General features: G+C 38.1%; 1 protein-coding gene across 13 annotated transcripts in view; it reads left to right on the forward strand.

Moving 5' to 3' along the window:
- BLTP1 (bridge-like lipid transfer protein family member 1) overlaps positions 1–24,452 on the forward strand; it is a 215,442-nt gene that overhangs the window by 138,880 nt on the left and 52,110 nt on the right. For all 13 annotated transcript variants that reach the window (XM_055385628.1, XM_019025467.4, XM_055385634.2 and 10 more), the window contains 5 exons: positions 10,067–10,164; positions 19,587–19,772; positions 20,666–20,834; positions 22,742–22,953; positions 24,059–24,257. In XM_055385628.1, the coding sequence (XP_055241603.1) occupies positions 10,067–10,164; positions 19,587–19,772; positions 20,666–20,834; positions 22,742–22,953; positions 24,059–24,257 (864 nt within the window). The remainder of the gene's footprint in view (positions 1–10,066; positions 10,165–19,586; positions 19,773–20,665; positions 20,835–22,741; positions 22,954–24,058; positions 24,258–24,452) is intronic.

Genomic DNA, 24,452 nt, shown 5'->3' on the forward strand with positions numbered 1-24,452 from the left:
CCTTGAGAAAATAGCTAAAGTGTAAATCACATATGATTTAGCTGGCCACAGGGCCTGATGCTGCATAGGCATTCAGTTATTCTGTCAAGGCCAAAGAACATAACAGAATATTGAGAGGGAATACTTTGAACCCTTGTAGCTCAAATTTCTCAGTACTCTGATCTCTGTATTGCTTCTTCCCTCTCCCATAATCTTCAGTTATTTTCCTAATTTTTTCTTATATTCTTCATGATTTTCCATCATGTTACATTTAGTGTTAGGACATTTTCTGTTACGTAGGAAGACTAATGTTCATAACAATCATCAAGTTTGTTAGGAAAATACTTTTTTAAAAAATTGATTACCTTATTTGTCCACGAAGGACTTTCAAGAATGCTTGGGTTTCAGAAAGATGTAAGTAAGCACTGATCAAGTAAACAGAATAGACTATTTTTAATGTACAGCCATCTTAGAAGCACATAAGGAGGTTACCATCTTAGAATTGGGCCAGGTATATATTTGTTGATAAAGACATAAAATACTGTGGAATTAATGCAAATAATATAATAGCGTCTCTTATGGTTCCATAAGCTAAAATTATTGTTTAGTATGTTTTGTGAATGGTTGAGCTTTTGCTTTTAAATTTTAAACTTTTCTTTCTGAAACTAGATAAAAGGTATTCAAGGTTGTGATAGGCAAACAAAACAAATAGGCCTTTAAGGTGTGCTCATGCATCAAACAGTTTTTTTTTGTTTTTTTTTTTTTTGAGATGGAGTCTCACTTTGTCGCCAGGCTGGTGTGCAATGGCGCGATCTCAGCTCACTTCAACCTCTGCCTCCCGGGTTCAGGCGATTCTCCTGCCTCAGCCTCCCAAGTAGCTGGGACTACAGGCATGCACCACCACACCCAGCTATTTTTTGTATTTTTAGTAGAGACAGGGTTTCACCATGTTGGCCAGGATGGTCTTGATCTCTTGACCTTGTGATCTGCGTGCCTTGGCTTCCAAAGTGCTGGGATTACAGGCATGAGCCACTGTGCCCAGCCCATCAAACAGTTTTATCTTCAGAGATGGATTATCAAATGAACAGACACAAAGCCATTTTTTTTTTGTAAAACAACTTGAGTATAAGAAAAATTAGACAGGTGTGAATATTCACGAAGCTCTAGACATTTAGAGTATTAGTATTACAATATTCAAAGTGAAAGTGTGCTAAGCAATGTAAAAATCTAAGATGATTTCAGATATGTTAAAACATGTATTTGTTTAGCAAAATGATTTAAGAGAATATGAAAAAGTGAAAGGCTTACATTTAGACTGTCAGAAGACAATAGTATGTTAAGGAAGTATACTGTTAGGTAATATAACATGAAGATTTCGCTCTACTTAAGTAAGTGAAAATTGAAAAAGAATCTGCTTTTAACCAAGTGAAAAGGATAATTAAAAAGCATGAATATTAAGAAAATGGAAATTGATGAGATATTTGCCTGGTTATGAGAATAACTAGAGAAACAATAAGCCTATCCAACCAACTTGTATATAAATCTACAGGTCCAAATGAGACACATCGAAGTTATTTAAAAGAACTAATGGAGGACCTCTTGGTACCTCTGAGAATGTACTTCAGTAAATCATGGGTATCAGGAGAGGTCTCCAAACACAGGAAAATTGGGGTACCTAACTTAAAGAAGGGTTGGAAAGGAGCCTCAAGGAACTGATACCCCAAAGGCTCATCCAAAAAAAAAAAAAAATCTGATGTTTTTTACTTAGTCTAGTCTCCCTTAGGAAATAAACTCCTTAATAACACTTCTTAAGTCATGCTAATACTTTTCAGAAAAATATGAGGCTAGCTATAATTTCAAAATAAGCAAGTTAATAGCTTAATCAAGTATATAGGATATGATGCACTTAAACTTATATATTTATGCCATACTATGAAATAAAACTTGATTGACACAAAAGTAGGACGGCGGGCCATACTTATACTATGAAATAAAACTTGATTGACACAAAAGTAGGACGGTAGAAGCAGCTGTAGTCCAGGACTCTCACACAGAGGAATGAAAATGGTGAGTGAATTCAGCACTTTCAACTGATGTATTCAGTTTCTTGCTTTGGGAGGGACTAGGCAGACGGCTCCACCACGGAGGGCAAGGAAAAGCAGGGTGAGGTGATGGCCCACCCAGGAGCAGCAAAAAGCCAGGGAGCCCCCACCCCCAGGCAAGGGAGGCTATGTGTGACTGTGTGACCCTGCCCGGGAAAACCAGGTTTTTCCCACAGATCTTTGCAACCTGTGGATCAGGAGATTCCCCTTGTGAGTCCTACCACCGGGGCCTTGGGTCCGAAGCACAGAGCTGTGTGGAGTCTCGGTGAAGCAGCCACTCGGGCACGCACAGAGACACAGGAGTTTTGCATACTCCGGCCCTGGGAATTCCAGCAAGGCAGGAAATCCATCCATGCATTCCCCTAGGAAGGAGGCTGAATCCAGGAATTCAAGCAGTGTCATTTTACAGACCCCACTCCGAGGACAACTCACAAGTTAAGAACCACTGGCTTGGAATTCCAGCCGGCCAACAGCAGAAGGCTGGAGACTGCCTGAGACGGCCCCTGGGAGAGCCGCCATCTCTGCAGTTCAAGTCAGCAGGTCTAGCCTGCCTGCTCCAGGGAGTCCGGGCAGTCCAGACTGGGAGGAGTTCCCCACAAGACAGCACAGCTGCTGTGCCAGATGTTGCCAGACTGCTTCTTTAAGTGGGGCTCCACTATGCCAGATTGTGGCCAGACTATTTCTTTAAGTGGGACTCTGGTCCATCCCTCCTCACTGGGCAGGGCCTCCCTGCAGGAATTTCAGCAACTCCAACCAGAGTTATACATACATAACTCACAGAACTCTGATCTCTCCCTGGGGGGTGGGGCGCTGCCATCTCTGCAGTTCAGCTGACTTAGCCTTTTCAGCCTGCTGGCTCTGGAGAGTCCCGGTGGTCTGGATGAGGGGCGTTTCCCCCAGGGCAGCACACCTGCTCTGCCAAGGGGCAGCCAGACTGCTTCTTTAAGCAGGTCCTTGACCCCATTCTGCCCAACTGGATGAGACCTCCCAACAGGGGTCTCCAGACACCTCCTGTAGGAGTGTTCGGTCCAGCATTAGGTCGGTACCTGGGGCAGAGGCCCCAGAGGAAGGGGCAGGCTGTCATCTTTGCTGTTTCACAGCCTTCACTGATACCTGGTGCAGGAGGAACCTGGTACAGGAGGAACTCAGAACACTAGAGTCTGGAGGGGACCCCCAGCAAACTGCAGCAGCCCTACAGAAGAGTGGCCCCACTGTAAAAAGAAAAATAAACAGAAAACAACAACATCAACCAAAAAGCCCCACAACAACCCCATTCAGAGGTCAGCAAACTCAAAGATTGAAGGTAGATATGCCCGCAAAGATGAGAAAAAAAATCAATCCAAAAATGCTGAAAACTCAAAAAGCCAGAGTGTCTGTTCTCTCCCAGATGACTGCAACACCTCTCCAGCAAGGGCACAGGACTGGGCTGAGGCTAAGATGGCTGAATTGACAGAAGTAGGCTTCAGAAGGTGGGTAATAATAAACTTAGCTGAGCTAAAAGAACATGTTCTAACCCAATGGAAAGAAGCTGAGAATCGTGACAAAACATACAGGAGGTGATAACCAAAATAGCCATTTTAAAGAGGAACATAACTGACCTGTTGGAGCTGAAAAACACAGTAGGAGAACTTCACAATGCACTCACAAGTATCAACAGCACAATAGACCAAGTGGAGGAAAGAATCTCAGAGCTTGAAGACTGTCTTTCTGAAATAAGACAGGCAGACAACAATAGAGAAAAAAGAAAAGGAACAAACAAAACCTCTGAGAACTATGAGATTATATAAAAAGACCAAACCTATGACTGATTGGGGTACCTGAAAGAGATGGGGAGAATGGAACCAACTTGGAAAACATACTTCAGGATATCATCCAGGAGAACTTCCCCAACTGAGCAAGACAGGCCAACATTCGAATTCAGGAAATGCAGAGAACCCCAGTAAGACACTCCACGAGAAGATCAACCCCAAGACACATAATCGTCAGATTATCCAAGGCTGAAATGAAAGAAAAAAAGTTAAGGGCAGCCAGCGAGAAAGGCCAGGTCACTTACAATGGGAAACCCATCAGCCTAATAGCAGACCTCTCAGTGGAAACCCTACAAGCCAGAAAACACTGGGGGCCAATATTCAACATCCTTAAAGAAAAACATTTCCAACCTAGAATTTCACATCTGGCCAGATGTACAAAGAAGAGCTTGTACCATTTCTATTGAAACTATTCCAAAAAAATGAAAAGGAGGGACTCCTCCCTAACTCATTTTATAAGGCCACTATCATCCTCATACCTAAACCTGACATAGATACAACAAAAAAAGAAAACTTCAGGCCAATATCCCTGTTCAACATTGATGCAAAAATCCTCAAAAAGATACTGACAAACCGAATCCAGAAGCATATCAAAAAGCTTATCCACCACAATCAAGTGGGCTTCATCCCCAGGATGCAAGGTTGGTTCAAATCAATAAATGCAACTCATCACAGAAACAGAACTAAAGACAAAAACCACATGATTATCTCAATAGATGCATAAAAGGCCTTTGATAAAACTCAACATCCCTTCATGTTAAAAACTCTCAATAAACTAGGTATTGAAGATACATACCTCAAAATAATAAGATATAGATGACAAACCCACAGCTAATATCGTACTGAATGTGCAAAAGCTGGAAGCATTCCCCTTGAAAACTGGCACAAGACAAGGATGCCCTCTCTCTCACCACTCTTATTCAACATAGTATTGGAAGTTCTGGCCAGGTCAGTCTGGCAAGAGAAAGAAAGTGTATACAAATAGGAAGAGAAGTCAAATTATCTTTGTTTGCAGATGATAGGATCCTATATTTGGAAAACCCCATCATCTCAGCCCAAAAGCTTCTTAAGCTGATAAGCAACTTCAGCAAAGTTGTGCAATGTGCAAAAATTGCTAGCATTCCTATACACCAATAACAGGCAAGAAGAGAGCCAAATCATGAATGAACTCCCATTCACAATCACTTCAAAGAGAATAAAATACCTAGGAATACAGCTAACAATGGAAGTGATGGACCTCTTCAAGGAGAACTACAAAGCACTGCTCAAGGAAATCAGAGAGGACACAAACAAATGGAAAAACATTTCATGCACATGGATAGGAAGAGTCAATATTGTGAAAATGGCCATACTGCCCAAAGTAATTTATAGATTCAATGTTATTCCCATTAAACTACCATTGGCATTCTTTACAACATTAGAAAAAACTATTTTAAAATTCACATGGAACCAAAAAGAGCCCAAATAGCCAAGACAATCCTAAGCAAAAAGAAAAAAGTTGGAGGCATCACACTACCTGACTTCAAACTATACTACAAGGCTACAGTAACTAACACAGCATTGTACTGGTACAAAAACAGACACATAGGCCAATGAAACAGAATAGAGAACTCAGAAATAAGACCACACACCTACAACCATCTGATCTTTGACAAACTTGAGAAAAAACAAACAATGGGGAAAGGGTTCCCTGTTTAATAAATGGTGCTGAGAAAATTGGTTAGCCATATGCAGAAAATTTAAACTGGACCTCTTCTTTACACCTTATACAAAAATTAACTCAAGATGGATTAAAGACTTAAATGTAAAACCCAAAACTATAAAAACCCTAGAAGAAAATCTAGACAATACCATTTAGGACATAGGCACCAGCAAAGATTTCATGATGGAAACTCCAAAAGCAATTGCAACAAAAGCAAAAATTGATAAATGGGATCTAATTAAACTAAAGAGCTGCTTCTGCACAGCAAAAGAAACTACCATCGGACTAAACAGACAGAATGGGGAAAATTTTTTGAAATCTATCCATCTGACAGATGTAATATCCAGAGTCTACAAGTAATTTAAATTTACAAGAAAAAAAAACTCATTAAAAAGTGGGCAAAGGACATGAACAGACACTTCTCAAAAGAAGACATTCATGTGGCCAACAAACGTATGAAAAAAGCTCAGCATCACTGATCATCAGAGAAATGCAAATCAAAACCACAATTAGATACTATCTCACACCAGTCAGGATGGCTATTATTAAAAAGTCAAGAAACAACAGATGCTGGCGAAGTTGCAGAGAAAAAGGAATGCTTTCACATTGTTGGTGGGAGCATAAATTAGTTCAACCATTGTAGAAGACAGTGTTGGGGCAATTCCTAAAAAATCTGGAAGCAAAAATACCATTTGGCCCAGCAATCCCATTACTGGGTATATACCCAAAGGAACATAAATCATTCTATTGTAAAGATACATGCATGCGTATGTTCATTGCAGCACTATTCACAATAGCAAAGACATGGAATCAACCTAAATGCCCATCAATGATAGACTGGATAAAGAAAATGTGGTATATATACACCATGGAATGCTGTGCAGCCACAAAAAGGAATGAGATCATGTCCTTTGCAGGGATATTGATGGAGCTGGAAGCTGTTATCCCCAGCATACTAATGCAGGAACAGAAAAGCAAACACTGCATGTTCTCACTTATCAGTGGGAGCTGAACAATGAGAACACATGAACACAGGGAGGGGAACAACACACACTGGGACCTGTCGGCAGGGACAGCAGGAGGGAGGGCATCAGGAAGAATAGCTAATGGATGCTGGGCTTCATACCTAGGTGATGGGTTGATGTGTGCAGTAAACCACCATGGCAGACATTTACCTATGTAACAAATGTGCGTATCCTACAGAACTTAAAATAAAAGGTTGAAGAAAAAGAAAAGACAAGAGTAGCCAATATTAGATACATAGATAGATCATAATAGTAGATTCATATTTTCTTCAGATTTGTTTTGATTCTTATTACTTAGATAAAATACTATTTATTATTTAATTGAACAAATAGATAAGACAGCTAACTTTCAAAATCAGAATCATGTAGTTTTTATTTGATCACCTATTGTGTTGTGTTTGTTGTATCTCATGATGATTCCTAAATAACCTGCACCATGCTCTTGCCTATAGAGCCAAGAGAAACTAAGAACTCTCTTAGCTTAATGTCACCCATCCTGTTAGAAAGTGTCAAGATATACATAGAGTCATAAACAATTTTTTGTGGCAGTATTCTAACAAATCCTCAAAATGTAGACATTATTTCATGTAATATTTTCCTCTCTATAACATAACTCATTCTGTATTTCAGAGTAGAAATTGCAACCGTATCTTAGAAAACATAAAAGAAGATTCTATAATCCATTCCATAGTTACTTATTCAGAACTTTAAAAACATATGACCCCAAACTAGGTGATGAGCAAATTACAAAGATATGTGGGTAAAAATTTTACTTACTTCTGTTTGGAACATTATACTTCTGTTTGGAACATTAGGTATTTAAACATATAATAATAAAAGATTTAAATGAATTTTTGATGAATGAAGAAGTTAAGTAGTATAAATAGAGGATGTATTGAGGCATAGGAATGATTCGAACTGATACTTGAGTAAGTTCTACTTTTTGATGACTGAGCGCCTTTCAAGAGAGGGACAGTTTGATGAAAGAAAATAGCAAGAAACTGGGACTGAAAGACACATTTATTTGCTGAGAATGAGATAAGAATTGTGGGAGTATGAGGAAAATTATAAAGACTTGCAGTAATTGTTGTGAGGAGTGTGTTGGAGAAATGACAGAATATGAAGAGTTGGATCACCAAGCAACATAGGTGCTTTATAATTGCGTTCAGGAAAACACTGAGGGTCAGCTAAGGTACTGCTTGCTAGGATCCACATATATATGGCCCTTCCCCTTAAGAATTCTTTAATTAGGGAAATTGCTGTGTAGATAAATTAATATACAGAAATGTGTATTTTTTGGCAAACATCATGTAGGAAGGAAGGACCAAATGCTGATAAGGGTGTATCAGAAAGAGTTTGAATAAACAAAATGTGATAAAGAACTTAGAAGAGCACTTGGCACTCAGTAAGCACTCAAATATTAGGTATTAGAATTGATAAATATATGCACTCAGTAAGCAAATATGAGGTATTAGAATTTACACATAACTACTTAGGAGTAAAAAATGAATAAGAACAGAATGTAAGTGAGGGGATAAAGTCATTTAAGGAAAGTGAGCTCAAGGAACAGGGATGTGTAAGAGGGCTGTGGTTTGGAATTCAAATGATGAAAAGCAGAGACAGTAGTAGTTTAATGTTTTGGAAATAGCATTGAAAAGTAAGCTAAACACCACCTGCTACTGGATCAAAGGAATGAATGAATTTGAGATTTCCAAATAATAATGGCAACAAAAAGCCATATGCAAATGAAGTTAGAGAATCAGGGAAATGAAAAGCATAATATAAGACAGTGGAAGCTTTCCTGGTAGTAGATGGAAGATAGAGACAACAGGGATGGGAAGAGGTAGTTGATAGCTGGGTTGGGGGGGGTGATATTATATACACACAAATACACACATACATATATGTATATATGTGTATGGCTGTAGGTAGGGTTATCAGTGATGAGGCTTAGGTAAGGGATGATTGTAGATTTGAGTTAGGAGGCAGAGAGAAGTACTTAATTATAAGTTGAAGAAAAGAAAATGTAATCTGTATGCTGTATATTTTAGAGAAGGATAGCTCAGAGAGGAAAGGTACAAGCGTACAGGCAGGCACTAAGTGTACAAAGACACATATAATCTACAAAGACACATATAGTTTATTCTTCCAAAATACAAATATATGTTTTTTTATTTTGTTTTTGAGTCAGTCTCTGTCATCCAGGCTGGAATGTAGTGGTGCCATCTCGGCTCACTGCAACTTCTGCCTCCTCCTGGGTTCAAGTGATTCTCCTGCCACAGCCTCTCGAGTAGCTGGGATTACAGGTGCCCACTAGCACACCCAGCTAATTTTTTTTATTTTTAGTAGAGATGGGGTTTCTCCATGTTGGCCAGGCTAGTCCCGAACTCCTGACCTCAGGTCATCCACCCATCTTAGCCTCCCAAAGTGCTGGGATTAAGGCATGAGCCACCGTGCCTGGCCCAAATATATGTTAATTAATATGTTCTGGTATAACCGATCCACAAATCCTTAATACTTTACTTCCCATCTCTTCATCCATATCATTCTTTCATTCCCTTTCTGGTGTATTTATTCATCTTTATGTACAAAGGTCTTTTTTGGGGGGCCAAGTTATGTCCTTGTCTCCCTTTTCTTGGTCTTATCTTGGATGTACCTTCTGTTGACTGCTGCCTCTATTTTCTTCCTATTTTCTGTTCTAGTAGAAAACTAAAAAATATTTTTATCATAGTACTAACTAAATGGATTTTTGACCCCTAAATTTCAAAAGCCCAAAAAAGATTAATTTCTCCTTCAAAACAAACAAAATCTGCTTTTTATCTATTTGGTTCTTAGTTATTTTGATAATATCTGTGGTCCCTAATAGGGGAAAAAAAAATTCCATTCCACCTATACAGACTCCCTGGGATGATGATAAACTCAACATATGTACAAAAAGATTAATCATTGTAAGATAGAATATTTGAAAGATAGGCAGGCAGAATGTTTTCAAATCAATGGAAAGAGAAGTGGAAACAGAAGTAAGATATTAAGATATTAGAACATTATTTTCTGTATGCCACATTGCCCAGGCCAAAAAAAAAAATGCTCTCTTAATAGTAACTTCACCACCAGGGGCCCTGCAACAGAATTCACATTATTAGTTGAAGAAATTAGTCCAGTTTACTTTTTTCCCTCAAATGTGTTTTCTGAGATGTATAAACACATGTTTTGGTTCAATAATATATACAGTGTTTTAATTGAATATAAAATATTATTAATAAATGTCTACATATGCAGAATTATCCCTATCTTTCATATATCTGTCTCAGTTAAATGTAACTTAGCTAAAGATCTCTGTATCAGTGGTCAGTAAAAAGAAAATATTTTGTGAGGATTTTTTTTTAATGCACAAAATAGTTATTTTTTTTCTTTTTAAAAAAAATTGTCCCGAACTCTTCTTTCCTTTAGGTGGGGAGCAGCCTATTCCTCTCTGGAACGAACATGATGGAACAGCAGATGGAGATAAACCTAAAATTCTCCTCTATTCCCTAAACTTGCAGTTCAAGGTAATATAAATATAATGATACTTTTATAAAAATTTTTCTAATCAATTAATATATGCTTGTTATAGAAAATTTGTATCTTACATAAATTACCAAACAGAAAATAAAAATGATCTATAACTCCATCTACTCAGAGAAAAAAGCTTTAACAATAATTATTTGAATATTCTTTTTTTTTTTTATACTTTGTTTTAGGGTACATGTGCACATTGTGCAGGTTAGTTACATATGTATACATGTGCCATGCTTGTGCGCTGCACCCACTAACTCGTCATCTAGCATTAGGTATATCTCCCAATGCTATCCCTCCCCCCTCCCCCCACCCCACCACAGTCCCCAGAGTGTGATATTCCCCTTCCTGTGTCCATGTGATCTCATTGTTCAATTCCCACCTATGAGTGACAATATGCGGTGTTTGGTTTTTTGTTCTTGCGATAGTTTACTGAGAATGATGGTTTCCAATTTCATCCATGTCCCTACAAAGGACATGAACTCATCATTTTTTATGGCTGCATAGTATTCCGTGGTGTATATGTGCCACATTTTCTTAATCCAGTCTATCATCGTTGGACATTTGGGTTGGTTCCGAGTCTTTGCTATTGTGAATAATGCCGCAATAAACATACGTGTGCATGTGTCTTTATAGCAGCATGATTTATAGTCCTTTGGGTATATACCCAGTAATGGGATGGCCGGGTCAAATGGTATTTCTAGTTCTAGATCCCTGAGGAATCACCACACTGACTTCCACAATGGTTGAACTAGTTTACAGTCCCCAACAGTGTAAAAGTGTTCCTATTTCTCCACATCCTCTCCAGCACCTGTTGTTTCCTGACTTTTTAATGATTGCCATTCTAACTGGTGTGAGATGATATCTCATTGTGGTTTTGATTTGCGTTTCTCTGATGGCCAGTGATGGTCAGCATTTTTTCATGTGTTTTTTGGCTGCATAAATGTCTTCTTTTGAGAAGTGTCTGTTCATGTCCTTCGCCCACTTTTTGATGGGGTTGTTTGTTTTTTTCTTGTAAATTTGTTTGAGTTCATTGTAGATTCTGGATATTAATTAGCCCTTTGTCAGATGAGTAGGTTGCGAAAATTTTCTCCCATGTTGTAGGTTGCCTGTTCACTCTGATGGTAGTTTCTTTTGCTGTGCAGAAGCTCTTTAGTTTAATTAGATCCCATTTGTCAATTTTGGCTTTTGTTGCCATTGCTTTTGGTGTTTTGGACATGAAGTCCTTGCCCATGCCTATGTCCTGAATGGTAATGCCTAGGTTTTCTTCTAGGGTTTTTATGGTTTTAGGTCTAACGTTTAAATCTTTAATCCATCTTGAATTGATTTTTGTATAAGGTGTAAGGAAGGGATCCAGTTTCAGCTTTCTACATATGGCTAGCCAGTTTTCCCAGCACCATTTATTAAATAGGGAATCCTTTCCCCATTGCTTGTTTTTCTCAGGTTTGTCAAAGATCAGATAGTTGTAGGTATGCGGCGTTATTTCTGAGGGCTCTGTTCTGTTCCATTGATCTATATCTCTGTTTTGGTACTGTAGCCTTGTAGTATAGTTTGAAGTCAGGTAGTGTGATGCCTCCAGCTTTGTTCTTTTGGCTTAGGATTGACTTGGCGATGCGGGCTCTTTTTTGGTTCCATATGAACTTTAAAGTAGTTTTTTCCAATTCTGTGAAGAAAGTCATTGGTAGCTTGATGGGGATGGCATTGAATCTGTAAATGACCTTGGGCAGTATGGCCATTTTCACGATATTGATTCTTCCTACCCATGAGCATGGAATGTTCTTCCATTTGTTTGTATCCTCTTTTATTTCCTTGAGCAGTGGTTTGTAGTTCTCCTTGAAGAGGTCCTTCACATCCCTTGTAAGTTGGATTCCTAGGTATTTTATTCCCTTTGAAGCAATTGTGAATGGGAGTTCACTCATGATTTGGCTCTCTGTTTGTCTGTTGTTGGTGTATAAGAATGCTTGTGATTTTTGTACATTGATTTTGTATCCTGAGACTTCGCTGAAGTTGCTTATCAGCTTAAGGAGATTTTGGGCTTAAGGAGATTTTGGGCTGAGACAATGGGGTTTTCTAGATAAACAATCATGTCGTCTGCAAACAGGGACAATTTGACTTCCTCTTTTCCTAATTGAATACCCTTTATTTCCTTCTCCTGCCTGATTGCCCTGGCCAGAACTTCCAACACTATGTTGAATAGGAGCGGTGAGAGAGGGCATCCCTGTCTTGTGCCAGTTTTCAAAGGGAATGCTTCCAGTTTTTGCCGATTCAGTATGATATTGGCTGTGGGTTTGTCATAGATAGCTCTTATTATTTTGAAATACGTCCCTTCGATACCTAATTTATTGAGAGTTTTTAGCATGAAGGGTTGTTGAATTTTGTCAAAGGCTTTTTCTGCATCTATTGAGATAATCATGTGGTTTTTGTCTTTGGCTCTGTTTATATGCTGGATTACATTTATTGATTTGCATATATTGAACCAGCCTTGCATCCCAGGGATGAATCCCACTTGATCATGGTGGATAAGCTTTTTGATGTGCTGCTGGATTCGGTTTGCCAGTATTTTATTGAGGATTTTTGCATCAATGTTCATCAAGGATATTGGTCTAAAATTCTCTTTTTTAGTTGTGTCTCTGCCTGGCTTTGGTATCAGAATGATGCTGGCCTCATAAAATGAGTTAGGGAGGATTCCCTCTTTTTCTATTGATTGGAATAGTTTCAGAAGGAATGGTACCAGTTCCTCCTTGTACCTCTGGTAGAATTCGGCTGTGAATCCATCTGGTCCTGGACTCTTTTTGGTTGGTAAACTATTAATTATTGCCACAATTTCAGCTCCTGTTATTGGTCTATTCAGAGATTCAACTTCTTCCTGGTTTAGTCTTGGGAGAGTGTATGTGTCGAGAAATGTATCCATTTCTTCTAGATTTTCTAGTTTATTTGCGTAGAGGTGTTTGTAGTATTCTCTGATGGTAGTTTGTATTTCTGTGGGATCGGTGGTGATATCCCCTTTATCATTTTTTATTGTGTCTATTTGATTCTTCTCTCTTTTTTTCTTTATTAGTCTTGCTAGCGGTCTATCTATTTTGTTGATCCTTTCAAAAAACCAGCTCCTGGATTCATTGATTTTTTGAAGGGTTTTTTGTGTCTCTATTTCCTTCAGTTCTGCTCTGATTTTAGTTATTTCTTGCCTTCTTCTAGCTTTTGAATGTGTTTGCTCTTGCTTTTCTAGTTCTTTTAATTGTGATGTTAGGGTGTCAATTTTGGATCTTTCCTGCTTTCTCTTGTGGGCATTTAGTGCTATAAATTTCCCTCTACACACTGCTTTGAATGTGTCCCAGAGATTCTGGTATGTTGTGTCTTTGTTCTCGTTGGTTTCAAGGAACATCTTTATTTCTGCCTTCATTTCGTTATGTACCCAGTAGTCATTCAGGAGCAGGTTGTTCAGTTTCCATGTAGTTGAGCGGCTTTGAGTGAGATTCTTAATCCTGAGTTCTAGTTTGATTGCACTGTGGTCTGAGAGATAGTTTGTTATAATTTCTGTTCTTTTATGTTTGCTGAGGAGAGCTTTACTTCCAAGTATGTGGTCAGTTTTGGAATAGTTGTGGTGTGGTGCTGAAAAAAATGTATATTCTGTTGATTTGGGGTGGAGAGTTCTGTAGATGTCTATTAGGTCCGCTTGGTGCAGAGCTGAGTTCAATTCCTGGGTATCCTTGTTGACTTTCTGTCTCATTGATCTGTCTAATGTTGACAGTGGGGTGTTAAAGTCTCCCCTTATTAATGTGTCGGAGTCTAAGTCTCTTTGTAGGTCACTCAGGACTTGCTTTATGAATCTGGGTGCTCCTGTATTGGGTGCATATATATTTAGGATAGTTAGCTCCTCTTGTTGAACTGATCCCTTTACCATTATGTAATGGCCTTCTTTGTCTCTTTTGATCTTTGTTGGTTTAAAGTCTGTTATATCAGAGACTAGGATTGCAACCCCTGCCTTTTTTTGTTTTCCATTTGTTTGGTAGATCTTCCTCCATCCTTTTATTTTGAGCCTATGTATGTCTCTGCACGTGAGATGGGTTTCCTGAATACAGCACACTGATGGGTCTTGACTCTTTATCCAACTTGCCAGTCTGTGTCTTTTAATTGGAGCATTTAGTCCATTTACATTTAAAGTTAATATTGTTATGTGTGAATTTGATCCTGTCATTATGATGTTATCTGGTGATTTTGCTCATTAGTTGATGCAGTTTCTTCCTAGTCTCGATGGTCTTTACATTTTGGCATGATTTTGCAGCGGCTGGTACCGGTTGTTCCTTTCCATGTTTAGCACTTCCTTCAGGAGCTCTTTTAGGGCAGGCCTGGTGGTGACAAAATCTCTCAGCATTTGCTTGTCTGTAAAGTATTTTATTTCTCCTTCACTTATGAAGCTTAATTTGGCTGGATATGAAATTCTGGGTTGAAAATTCTTTAAGAATGTTGAATATTGGCCCCCACTCTCTTCTGGCTTGTAGGGTTTCTGCCGAGAGATACGCTATTAGTCTGATGGGCTTCCCTTTGAGGGTAACCCGACCTTTCTCTCTGGCTGCCCTTAACATTTTTTCCTTCATTTCAACTTTGGTGAATCTGACAATTATGTGTCTTGGAGTTGCTCTTCTCGAGGAGTATCTTTGTGGTGTTCTCTGTATTTCCTGAATCTGAACGTTGGCCTGCCTTGCTAGATTGGGGAAGTTCTCCTGGATAATATCCTGCAGAGTGTTTTCCAACTTGGTTCCATTCTCCACATCACTTTCAGGTACACCAATCAGACGTAGATTTGGTCTTTTCACATAGTCCCATATTTCTTGAAGGCTTTGCTCATTTCTTTTTATTCTTTTTTCTCTAAACTTCCCTTCTCGCTTCATTTCATTCATTTCATCTTCCATTGCTGATACCCTTTCTTCCAGTTGATCGCATCGGCTCCTGAGGCTTCTGCATTCTTCACGTAGTTCTTGAGCCTTGGTTTTCAGCTCCATCAGCTCCTTTAAGCACTTCTATGTATTGGTTATTCTAGTTATACATTCTTCTAAATTTTTTTCAAAGTTTTCAACTTCTTTGCCTTTGGTTTGAATGTCCTCCCGTAGCTCAGAGTAATTTGATCATCTGAAGCCTTCTTCTCTCAGCTCGTCCAAGTCATTCTCCATCCAGGTTTGTTCCGTTGCTGGTGAGGAACTGCGTTCCTTTGGAGGAGGAGAGGTGCTCTGCGTTTTAGAGTTTCCAGTTTTTCTGTTCTGTTTTTTCCCCATCTTTGTGGTTTTATCTACTTTTGGTCTTTGATGATGGTGATGTACAGATGGGTTTTCGGTGTGGATGTCCTTTCTGTTTGTTAGTTTTCCTTCTAACAGACAGGACCCTCAGCTGCAGGTCTGTTGGAATACCCTGCCGTGTGAGGTGTCAGTGTGCCCCTGCTGGGGGGTGCCTCCCAGTTAGGCTGGTCGGGGGGTCAGGGACCCACTTGAGGAGGCGGTCTGCCTGTTCTCAGATCTCCAGCTGCATGCTGGGAGAACCACTGCTCCCTTCAAAGCTGTCAGACAGGGACATTTAAGTCTGTAGAGGGTACTGCTGTCTTTTTGTTTGTCTGTGCCCTGCGCCCAGAGGTGGAGCCTACAGAGGCAGGCAGGCCTCCTTGAGCTGTGGTGGGCTCCACCCAGTTAGAGCTTCGGGGCTGCTTTGTTTACCTAATCAAGCCTGGGCAATGGCGGGCGCCCCTCCCCCAGCCTCGCTGCCGCCTTGCAGTTTGATCTCAGACTGCTGTGCTAGCAATCAGCGAGACTCCGTGGGCGTAGGACCCTCCGAGCCAGGTGCGGGATATAGTCTCGTGGTGCGCCGTTTTTTAAGCCGGTCTGAAAAGCGCAATATTCGGGTGGGAGTGACCCGATTTTCCAGGTGCGCCCCTCACCCCTTTCTTTGACTCGGAAAGGGAACTCCCTGACCCCTTGCGCTTCCCAGGTGAGGCAATGCCTCGCCCTGCTTCGGCTCGCGCACGGTGAGCGCACCCACTGACCTGCGCCCACTGTCTAGCACTCCCTAGTGAGATGAACCCGGTACCTCAGATGGAAATGCAGAAATCACCCGTCTTCTGCGTTGCTCACGCTGGGAGCTGTAGACCAGAGCTGTTCCTATTCGGCCATCTTGGCTCCTCCCCTTGAATATGCTTTAGGACTTTTTTCCTGTTAGTATTTTTATATATGCATATATTTATACATTTGAAAAATAATTGGATACCTTTCCATATTAGAATATTTAGATTAGTTTTATCTTCTTGAACATCTGTATTGTATGTTGTACAGTTTTAACAGTTTATTCAACCACTCCCTTCTGACGAACATTTTGTTTTTCTTCAAGTACTGCTGTTATAATTTACTCTGCAAGAAATATTTTATGCACTTTTCCAGTTAACTATATTACTTTCAGAAGGCTGATGCAGGAGGATTGCTTGAGCCCAGGAGTTTGAGACTAGCCCTGGCAACATAGCAAGACTTTGTCTCTACAAAAAATTTGAAAAAACAAAAAAATTAGCCAGGTGGGTGGCACACACCTGTAGTCTCAGTTACTTCGGAGGCTAAAGCAGGAGGATTGCTTCAGTCTGGAAGTTCAAGGCTACAGTGAGCTGTGGTTGTGCCACTGCATTTGAGCCTGGGCAACAGAGTGAGACCTGTCTTAAAAAACAAAACAAAGACTATATTATTTTAATAGAAAACTTAATATTTCCAATATTTAAGATACTGGTGTTCATAAAAGTTATTTAATTGTATTTAATGTATTCAATCCATTGAATACTAAATTTTAAATATAAAATATCAAAATGAAACATAATGGGAAAAAATTGCTACTAACATGAGAAATTAATGTTGCCAGTTTTATCAGTTCATTAGACATATCCTATACAGGCATACCTTGTTTTATTGCACTTCGCTTTATTGTGTTTCACAGGTATTGAGGTTTTTTTATGAATTGAAGGTGCCATTTTTGCAATAGCATATATTCACTTTCTGTGTGTCATATTTTACTAATTCTCACAATATTTCAAACTTTTTCATTAGTATTATATGTCTGTTATAATGCTCTGTGATCAGAAATCTTTGATATTGCTATGGGAATTGTTTAGGGGCGCCAGGAGCTGCACCAATGTAGGATAGCAAACTAAATCGTTAAATGTTGTTGCACATCTCTCACTTTCAATCAAAAGCTAGAAACGATTAAGCTTGGTGAGGAAGATATGTCAAAAGCCAAGACAGGCTGAAAGCTAGGTCTCTTGCGCCAGTTAGCCAAGTTGTGAATGCAAAGGTGAAGTTCTTAAACGAAATTAAAAGTGCTACTCCAGTGAACACAGGAATGATAAGAAAGCCAAACAGCCTTATTGCAGATATGGAGAAAGTTTGAATGGTGTGGATAGACCAGCCACAACATTCCCCTAAGCTAAAGCCTAATCCAGAGCAATGCCCTAATTTTCTTCAATTCTATGAAGGCTGGGAGAGGTGAGGAAGCTGCAAAAGAAAACTTGGAAGCTAGCAGAGATTGATTCATAATGTTTAAGGAAAGAACCTGTCTTCATAACATAAAAGTGCAAACTGAGGATCAAGCTAGAATAATTGATGAAGGTGGTTACGCTAAACGACAGATTTTTCCATGTAGCCTTCTATGGGAAAAAGATGCTAGCTAGGACTTTCACAGCTAGAGAGAAATCAATGCCTGGCTTCAAAGGACAGGCTGACTCTTGTTAGGGTCAAATGCAGCTGGTGACTTTAAGTGGAAGCCAGTGCTCATTTACCATTCTGAAAATCCTAGGGCCCTTAAGAATTATGCTAAATCTCTGCCTATGCTCTATCAGTGGGACAACAAAGTCTTGATGACAGCACATCTTTTTACAACATGGTTCACTGAATATTTTAAGCCCACTATGGGTCTACTGCTCAGAACAAAGAGTCCTTTAAAAATATTACTGCTCACTGACAATGCACCTGGTCACCTAAGAGTTCTGGTGAAAATTTACAAGGAAATTAACGTTTTTATGCCTAACATATTTCTTCTGCAGCTCATGAATTGAGTAATTTCAACTTTCAAGTGTATGATTTAAGAAATACATTTTGTAAGGCTACAGTTGTCATAGATAGTGATTCCTCAGATGGATCTGGGCAAAGTAAATTGAAAACCTTCTGGAAGAGAGAACACTTTGGTTCATGAGAGGAGGTGCTAATATCAACATTACTAGGACTTTGGAAGAAGTCGGTTCCAACTCTCATGGATTACTTTGAGGGACTCAAGACACTTCAGTAGAGGAAGTAAATGCAGACAGGGTGGAAATAGCAAGGGAACTAGAATTAAATGTGGAGCGTGAAGATGGGACTGAATTGCTGCAATCTCATGATAAAACTTGAATGGGTGAAGAGTTCCTTCTTATGAATGAGCAAAGAAATTCTATCTTCAGATAGAATCTACTCCTGGTGAAGATGCTGTAAACACTGTTGAAATGACAAAGGATTTAGAATGTTCCATAAACTTAGTTGATGAAGCAGTGGCAAGGTATGGAAAGGATTGACTGTAACTTTGGAAGAGGTTCTGCTGTGGGTAAAATGCTATCAAACAGCATCATATACTACAGAGACGTCTTTCATGAAAGGAAGAGTCAATCAGTGACACAAACCTCATTGTTATTTTATTTGAAGAAACTGCCACAGTCACCCCAGACTTCAACAACCACTACCATGATCAGTCAGCAGCCATCAACATCAAGGCAAGACCCTCCACTAGCAAAAAAATTACAACCCACTAAAAGCTGAGATGATTGTTGGCATTTTTTAGCAATAAAGTTTTGTTTTGTTTTTGAGACAGAGTCTTGCTCTGTCTCAGGCTGGAGTGCAGTTGCATGATCTCGGCTCACTGCAACCTCCGACTCCCTGGTTCAAGCTATTCTCCTGCCTCAGCCTACTGAGTAGCTGGGATTACAGGCACACACCACCATGCCCATCTAATTTTGTATTTTTAGTAGAGATAGGGTTTCACCATGTTGGCCAGGGTGGTCTCGACCTCTTGACCTCAAGTGATCTGCCTGCCTCAGCCTCCCAATGTGGTGAGATTACAGGCGTGAGCCACCACGCCCGGCCAAAGTATTTTTTAAATTAAGGCATGTACAATGTTTTTTAGACATAATGGTATTACACATTTAATGGACTGTAGTATAACCTTTTATATGCACTGGAAAACAAAAAAATTTGTGTGATCCACTTTATTACAATGGTCTGGAACCAAACCCATATTATCTCCAAGGTATGCCTGTTCATGGTTTAAAACACGACTATTTTATTTATCATATACTGAAAGACTACATTTGAGTAGGTATATGTTGTTGATTTAAGATTCATTTTTTTCCTCCTAACATATAATCTGCTAGGGTATTCAAGTAACGGCCACTACTCCATCAATGAGAGCTGTAAGATTTGAAACTGGATTGATTGAACTGGAACTTTCTAACCGACTTCAAACCAAAGCTTCACCAGGAAGTAGCAGCTATCTGAAACTGTTTGGCAAATGCCAGGTGGATTTAAATCTGGCATTAGGACAAATTGTCAAACATCAGGTGAGTACAGAATATGTTGATGTTAGAACTATGGCTTTTAAATTTTGCACATCAATTTTAACTACTGTAACTTATGTATTATTATATTTACAAAAATATTTAGTTTAATTTCCTAAAGTTTCTGATTATAAATTCAGTGAAAACTCATTTACCTTGGCATTTCATTGAAAATTGTAGCCGCATATTGTTATAGTTTAGTGCAGATGCACTCACATAAAACTTAATCCAGTATCTTTGTAATCATTTGCTTGTAATTTTTTTTATTTTGCTAAACATTTTTTATTTCAAAGTCTTGTACTAACATTACTCAGTTCTTAAAATGTTAAGTGTATACCTTTCCTGTAGAATATTAGCAAGTTCTGCATATAGTAATGTTAAATAAAGTTAAAAAACAGCAGTTAGATTCTCTATTTTATAAAAATGAATGTTCACAGCTTATTGGAGATTTTTTTATTTTTATTTTTGCCAAAAATTACTATGTAGATTTTAATCTTTTTTCCTCTTTGAAGAACCAAGTAGAAAAATGCCAGTCACAGTTTCAAAACTGAATCGCTGCATTAAAGATACGAGGAAAAAATGAACAAAAATTTCTTGTCATCTCTTAGAGGTTCTAATTATTCTGAAATATTTAATACATTGCCATTTAGAATATGGACCTCATCCTAACTTTTATATAAAGTTTATCTATGACTTCATATTTACTTCTTGCATGGCTATTTTGTATATTAATTTCAAGTGTTTATGGTACAGAGTATAAGGAATATACATTAACAGCTGAATTTGAGAAAAATGTATTATAGTTTTTTTGGTGAACAATACCATTAATAATGTTTAGTTTCATATTAAAACTTTTTCCATTATTTTATTTTATTGAGCTTTAAATTTTATTCTAGGTTTATGAGGAAGCTGGTTCTGATTTTCATCAAGTTGCCTATTTTAAAACCAGAATTGGATTAAGAAATGCCCTCCGAGAAGAAATCAGTGGTTCTTCAGATAGGGAAGCTGTGCTTATTACTTTGAATAGACCAATTGTTTATGCACAGCCTGTGGCCTTTGATAGAGGTAAGATAAAGTCAATCACTACTATCCTCTGGGATCTAGGAATGCTTTGTTAATGCTAGATAAGAATCTTGTAGTTTACTGGTGTAAATGCTTGACAGCTAAATGGTTCCTAAATCTGAAATGTGTGTATACAAAAAAAAAACAACAAACTTGCTTTTTCCCTTTAGTTTTTAAAAGTTATTTTACATTTTAAAGTTATTTTGTCTTCTGGATGGATACATAGAGTGTCTGCTTCAGATTATGTAATTGTAATGCTGAATTTTTTTGTTTTGATAATTAATGCACCCATTTGTGTTTTGGCACTGTGTTTATTTTTATATTCTATAAACATTTATCATGTACTGGCTAGAAGTGGAATACAAAAATAAACAACAGTATCCCTGCCGTCAAGGACCTGTCAATCCAGTGGAAAAGAAAACAAAGTAGACTACACAGTGGAGTTAGAGATGTGTTCTTGGTTCTGAGGAATTCTCTACCTTTCCCTATGCTTCTTAGAGGAGAAACTAATTCTTGATTTGACTTTGAATTAGGAGTTCACCAGGGAGATAAGGAAATGACATTTACTTTTATATCCCAGGGCCTAGAACAGTCCCTGGCATACAATAAGAACCAAATAAACATTGAGTGAGAGAGAATAAGAATGAATGTGTTTAAACACATAAGTCTAAGAAAATATAGCAGTAGGTTTCATAGAAGAAAATAATGGGAAAGAAGGCTGAACAGGTAGACAAGGTCTAATTAATGTGGATTGGGCAAATATGTTTGAACTGTATTTTAGAAGTAATGAGGAGCCATTTAAGAAGCCATTTAAGATCTTCATCAGTGATGGACATAGGCTAGTAACAGAATCCTGTTAGAAAATTGCCCTTTTGGCAGTGTTACAGATAACATTTTATTTTGCTGAATCCCATGTACATGTTTTTCAGTTCTCATTTTACTGACCTCTCATCAGCTTTCATCAGCTTCTTAAAGTATTTTGTACCCTTGGTGTCCTTGACACAAAACAGGTTGAGTACTGGTTTTCCAAAGTAATTGGGACACGAAGTGTTTCAGATTTTGGATTTTTTCAGATTTTGGTATATTTGTGTATACATAATGAGATATCTTGGGGCTGGGACCCAAGTTTAAACATGAAATTTATTTATGTTTCATATATACTGTATACACATAGCCTGAAGATAATTTTATAAAATATTTTAAATAATTTTGTGCATGAAACAAAGTTTTGACAGCATTTTGGCTGCAGTCTCACATGAGTTCAGATGTGGAATTTTCCACTTGTAGCATCACATCAACATTCAGAAAGTTTTGGGATTTTGGATTTCGGATTAGGGATGCTCAACCTGCATTTGCTTTTCCTCCTACTTCTCTGGCCTCTCCATCTTTATGTCCTTTTTAGAGGCCCCTCCATCTATACACTACTGTGAAGTGAAGGTTTTCCTTAAGGTTTGTTTCTGCTTAACAAACTCAAACATCTTTGACTTTTCTCTGTAAATCAGATCCTTTTAATGGTATGTTCCTAGCATTATGTACCTTAAAGAATTTTAAAAGAAGTAACAGCTCTACAGATGAAGTTAAGCACCATGTCTGTTTTCATTTGTTATTCCATCCCAGTATCTAACATATAATAGGCATTTCACAAATAAGTTAGAGGGAATCAACAGACCTGGATTTTCTTCTTCCTTGTGCCATTATGTGGTTGCCTGCTTTCTGTTTTATTTTTTCATTTGTTATTTAAAAAATGGTGACTATATGTCCTCTTAGATCTTTCCTAATTCTAATGCTACAGTTTTCTGGGTGTAATTTTTATTAAGCACCAGGATTTTGCAGCTTTTGAGCTTTACTTAACATATAGATTTACAGTGTTGATTTTAATTTTCTTTCTGCCCTGTCTTAATTATCAAAAGCTGTGCTGTTTTGGCTGAATTATAAGGCTGCCTATGACAACTGGAATGAACAACGAATGGCTTTACATAAGGATATTCATATGGCTACAAAGGAAGTAGTAGATATGCTACCTGGTATCCAGCAAACATCAGCCCAGGCCTTTGGGACTCTTTTTCTCCAGCTCACTGTCAATGATCTGGGAATTTGCCTACCTATCACAAATACTGCACAGGTACAAAAAGTCAAGTCATATTCCAGGATTAAGAGCCAGGCATTTCTACATAACCATTTCTAAGTATTTAGAATATAACAGTACATTTTTCAGTGTAACAGTTTATAACTGTTTAGTAGGTAGCAAGTAAGATTGAATTCCTTCAACCATTACTCATCTCAATGTATTAAATCTGAATCTCATGGGACTTTTCTCTGAAGCACTCTTATATGCTTCAGAATAGTGATAAGATTGATACCCACCAGATAACTCTTAATTTTTACCTTCATAAAAAGAAGCTTAGTTTCAGAATCATTTTATTGTTTTCTTTTTTAACAAGGAAGTCATTGGTATGGACTTGTTTATAAGATGGAAATAAAAGGACATTTAAGAATACTGTTTAATAAACTTAACCTGTAATAGAATAGGGAATTCCAAAATGCTTTTATACTGTAATATTTAATGGTAATGAAACTTCAAAGCAGTGTGCACATAAACCAGGAATTTTCTCTTTGCAACTTAAGACCAATTTTCAGGAATATGTAACTGCATGCACATGTGTGTATGAGAGAGAGAAAAGGCTATGAACACCTGTCAGGCCAAGAAGCAACAGTTATTAACAATAGCATATAGAGATCTATATTTTACTGTTACAATTTACCTTAATAACTTGTAACCAGTTGTTGAATTAATTTATCTTTTAGGATTCTGTTTGGTAAGACAGTGTTAAGAAAAACTTCAGGTTGAGGATGGTTGGCATTGGTATGTTTGTGTTTCAGGAACTGAAATATAGTAGTTTTTTAATAGCATAATGGGCACTGCCTAGGAAGGCCATAAACACCACAGGTGGGTGGCATAGTGAGAGCATCTCCCCACAACTAAAAGAGAGGCTTGAGATAGAAATGTAGATAGCCCTTTGTATGTTAAGTAAGAAAAAAAATGCACATGGCAAGTACATTTCACTTAAGCAATTTAATTTTTAAAAGGCATCTTTCTAAGCTGCTCTTTAATGAACATATCTAGGCTTGACCGTTTCTAGATTTCTATTCCTATGAATCCTGTGAGGATTTCTAAGTTTAAAAAATTGTCACCTTTTGTCTTATTTCTTCTTTAATATATTTTGCAGTCTAATCATACTGGAGACCTTGACACTGGTTCTGCTTTGGTATTAACCATTGAAAGTACTCTCATCACTGCGTGCTCTTCAGAGTCTCTGGTTAGCAAAGGGCATTTCAAAAACTTTTGTATCCGTTTTGCTGATGGATTTGAGACATCATGGGATGACTGGAAACCAGAAATTCATGGGGATTTAGTGATGAATGCCTGTGAGTATCTTTTATTTCTATATACAGTTTAGAACTTAAAAAATAAAACATTAAGTCTCCATTTGTGAAATTAAAAGATGCTTAGATATAGCAAATGTTTTTAGACTTTGAGAAAGAAGGGCTATTTCTAGTTACAGGTAACAAACCATATTCGTGAAAAACTACAGCATTGAGTAGTTTTGGTAAGTAAACCAA

This window comes from Gorilla gorilla, chromosome 3, assembly GCF_029281585.2.
Source record: "Gorilla gorilla gorilla isolate KB3781 chromosome 3, NHGRI_mGorGor1-v2.1_pri, whole genome shotgun sequence".
NCBI lineage: Eukaryota > Metazoa > Chordata > Mammalia > Primates > Hominidae > Gorilla > Gorilla gorilla.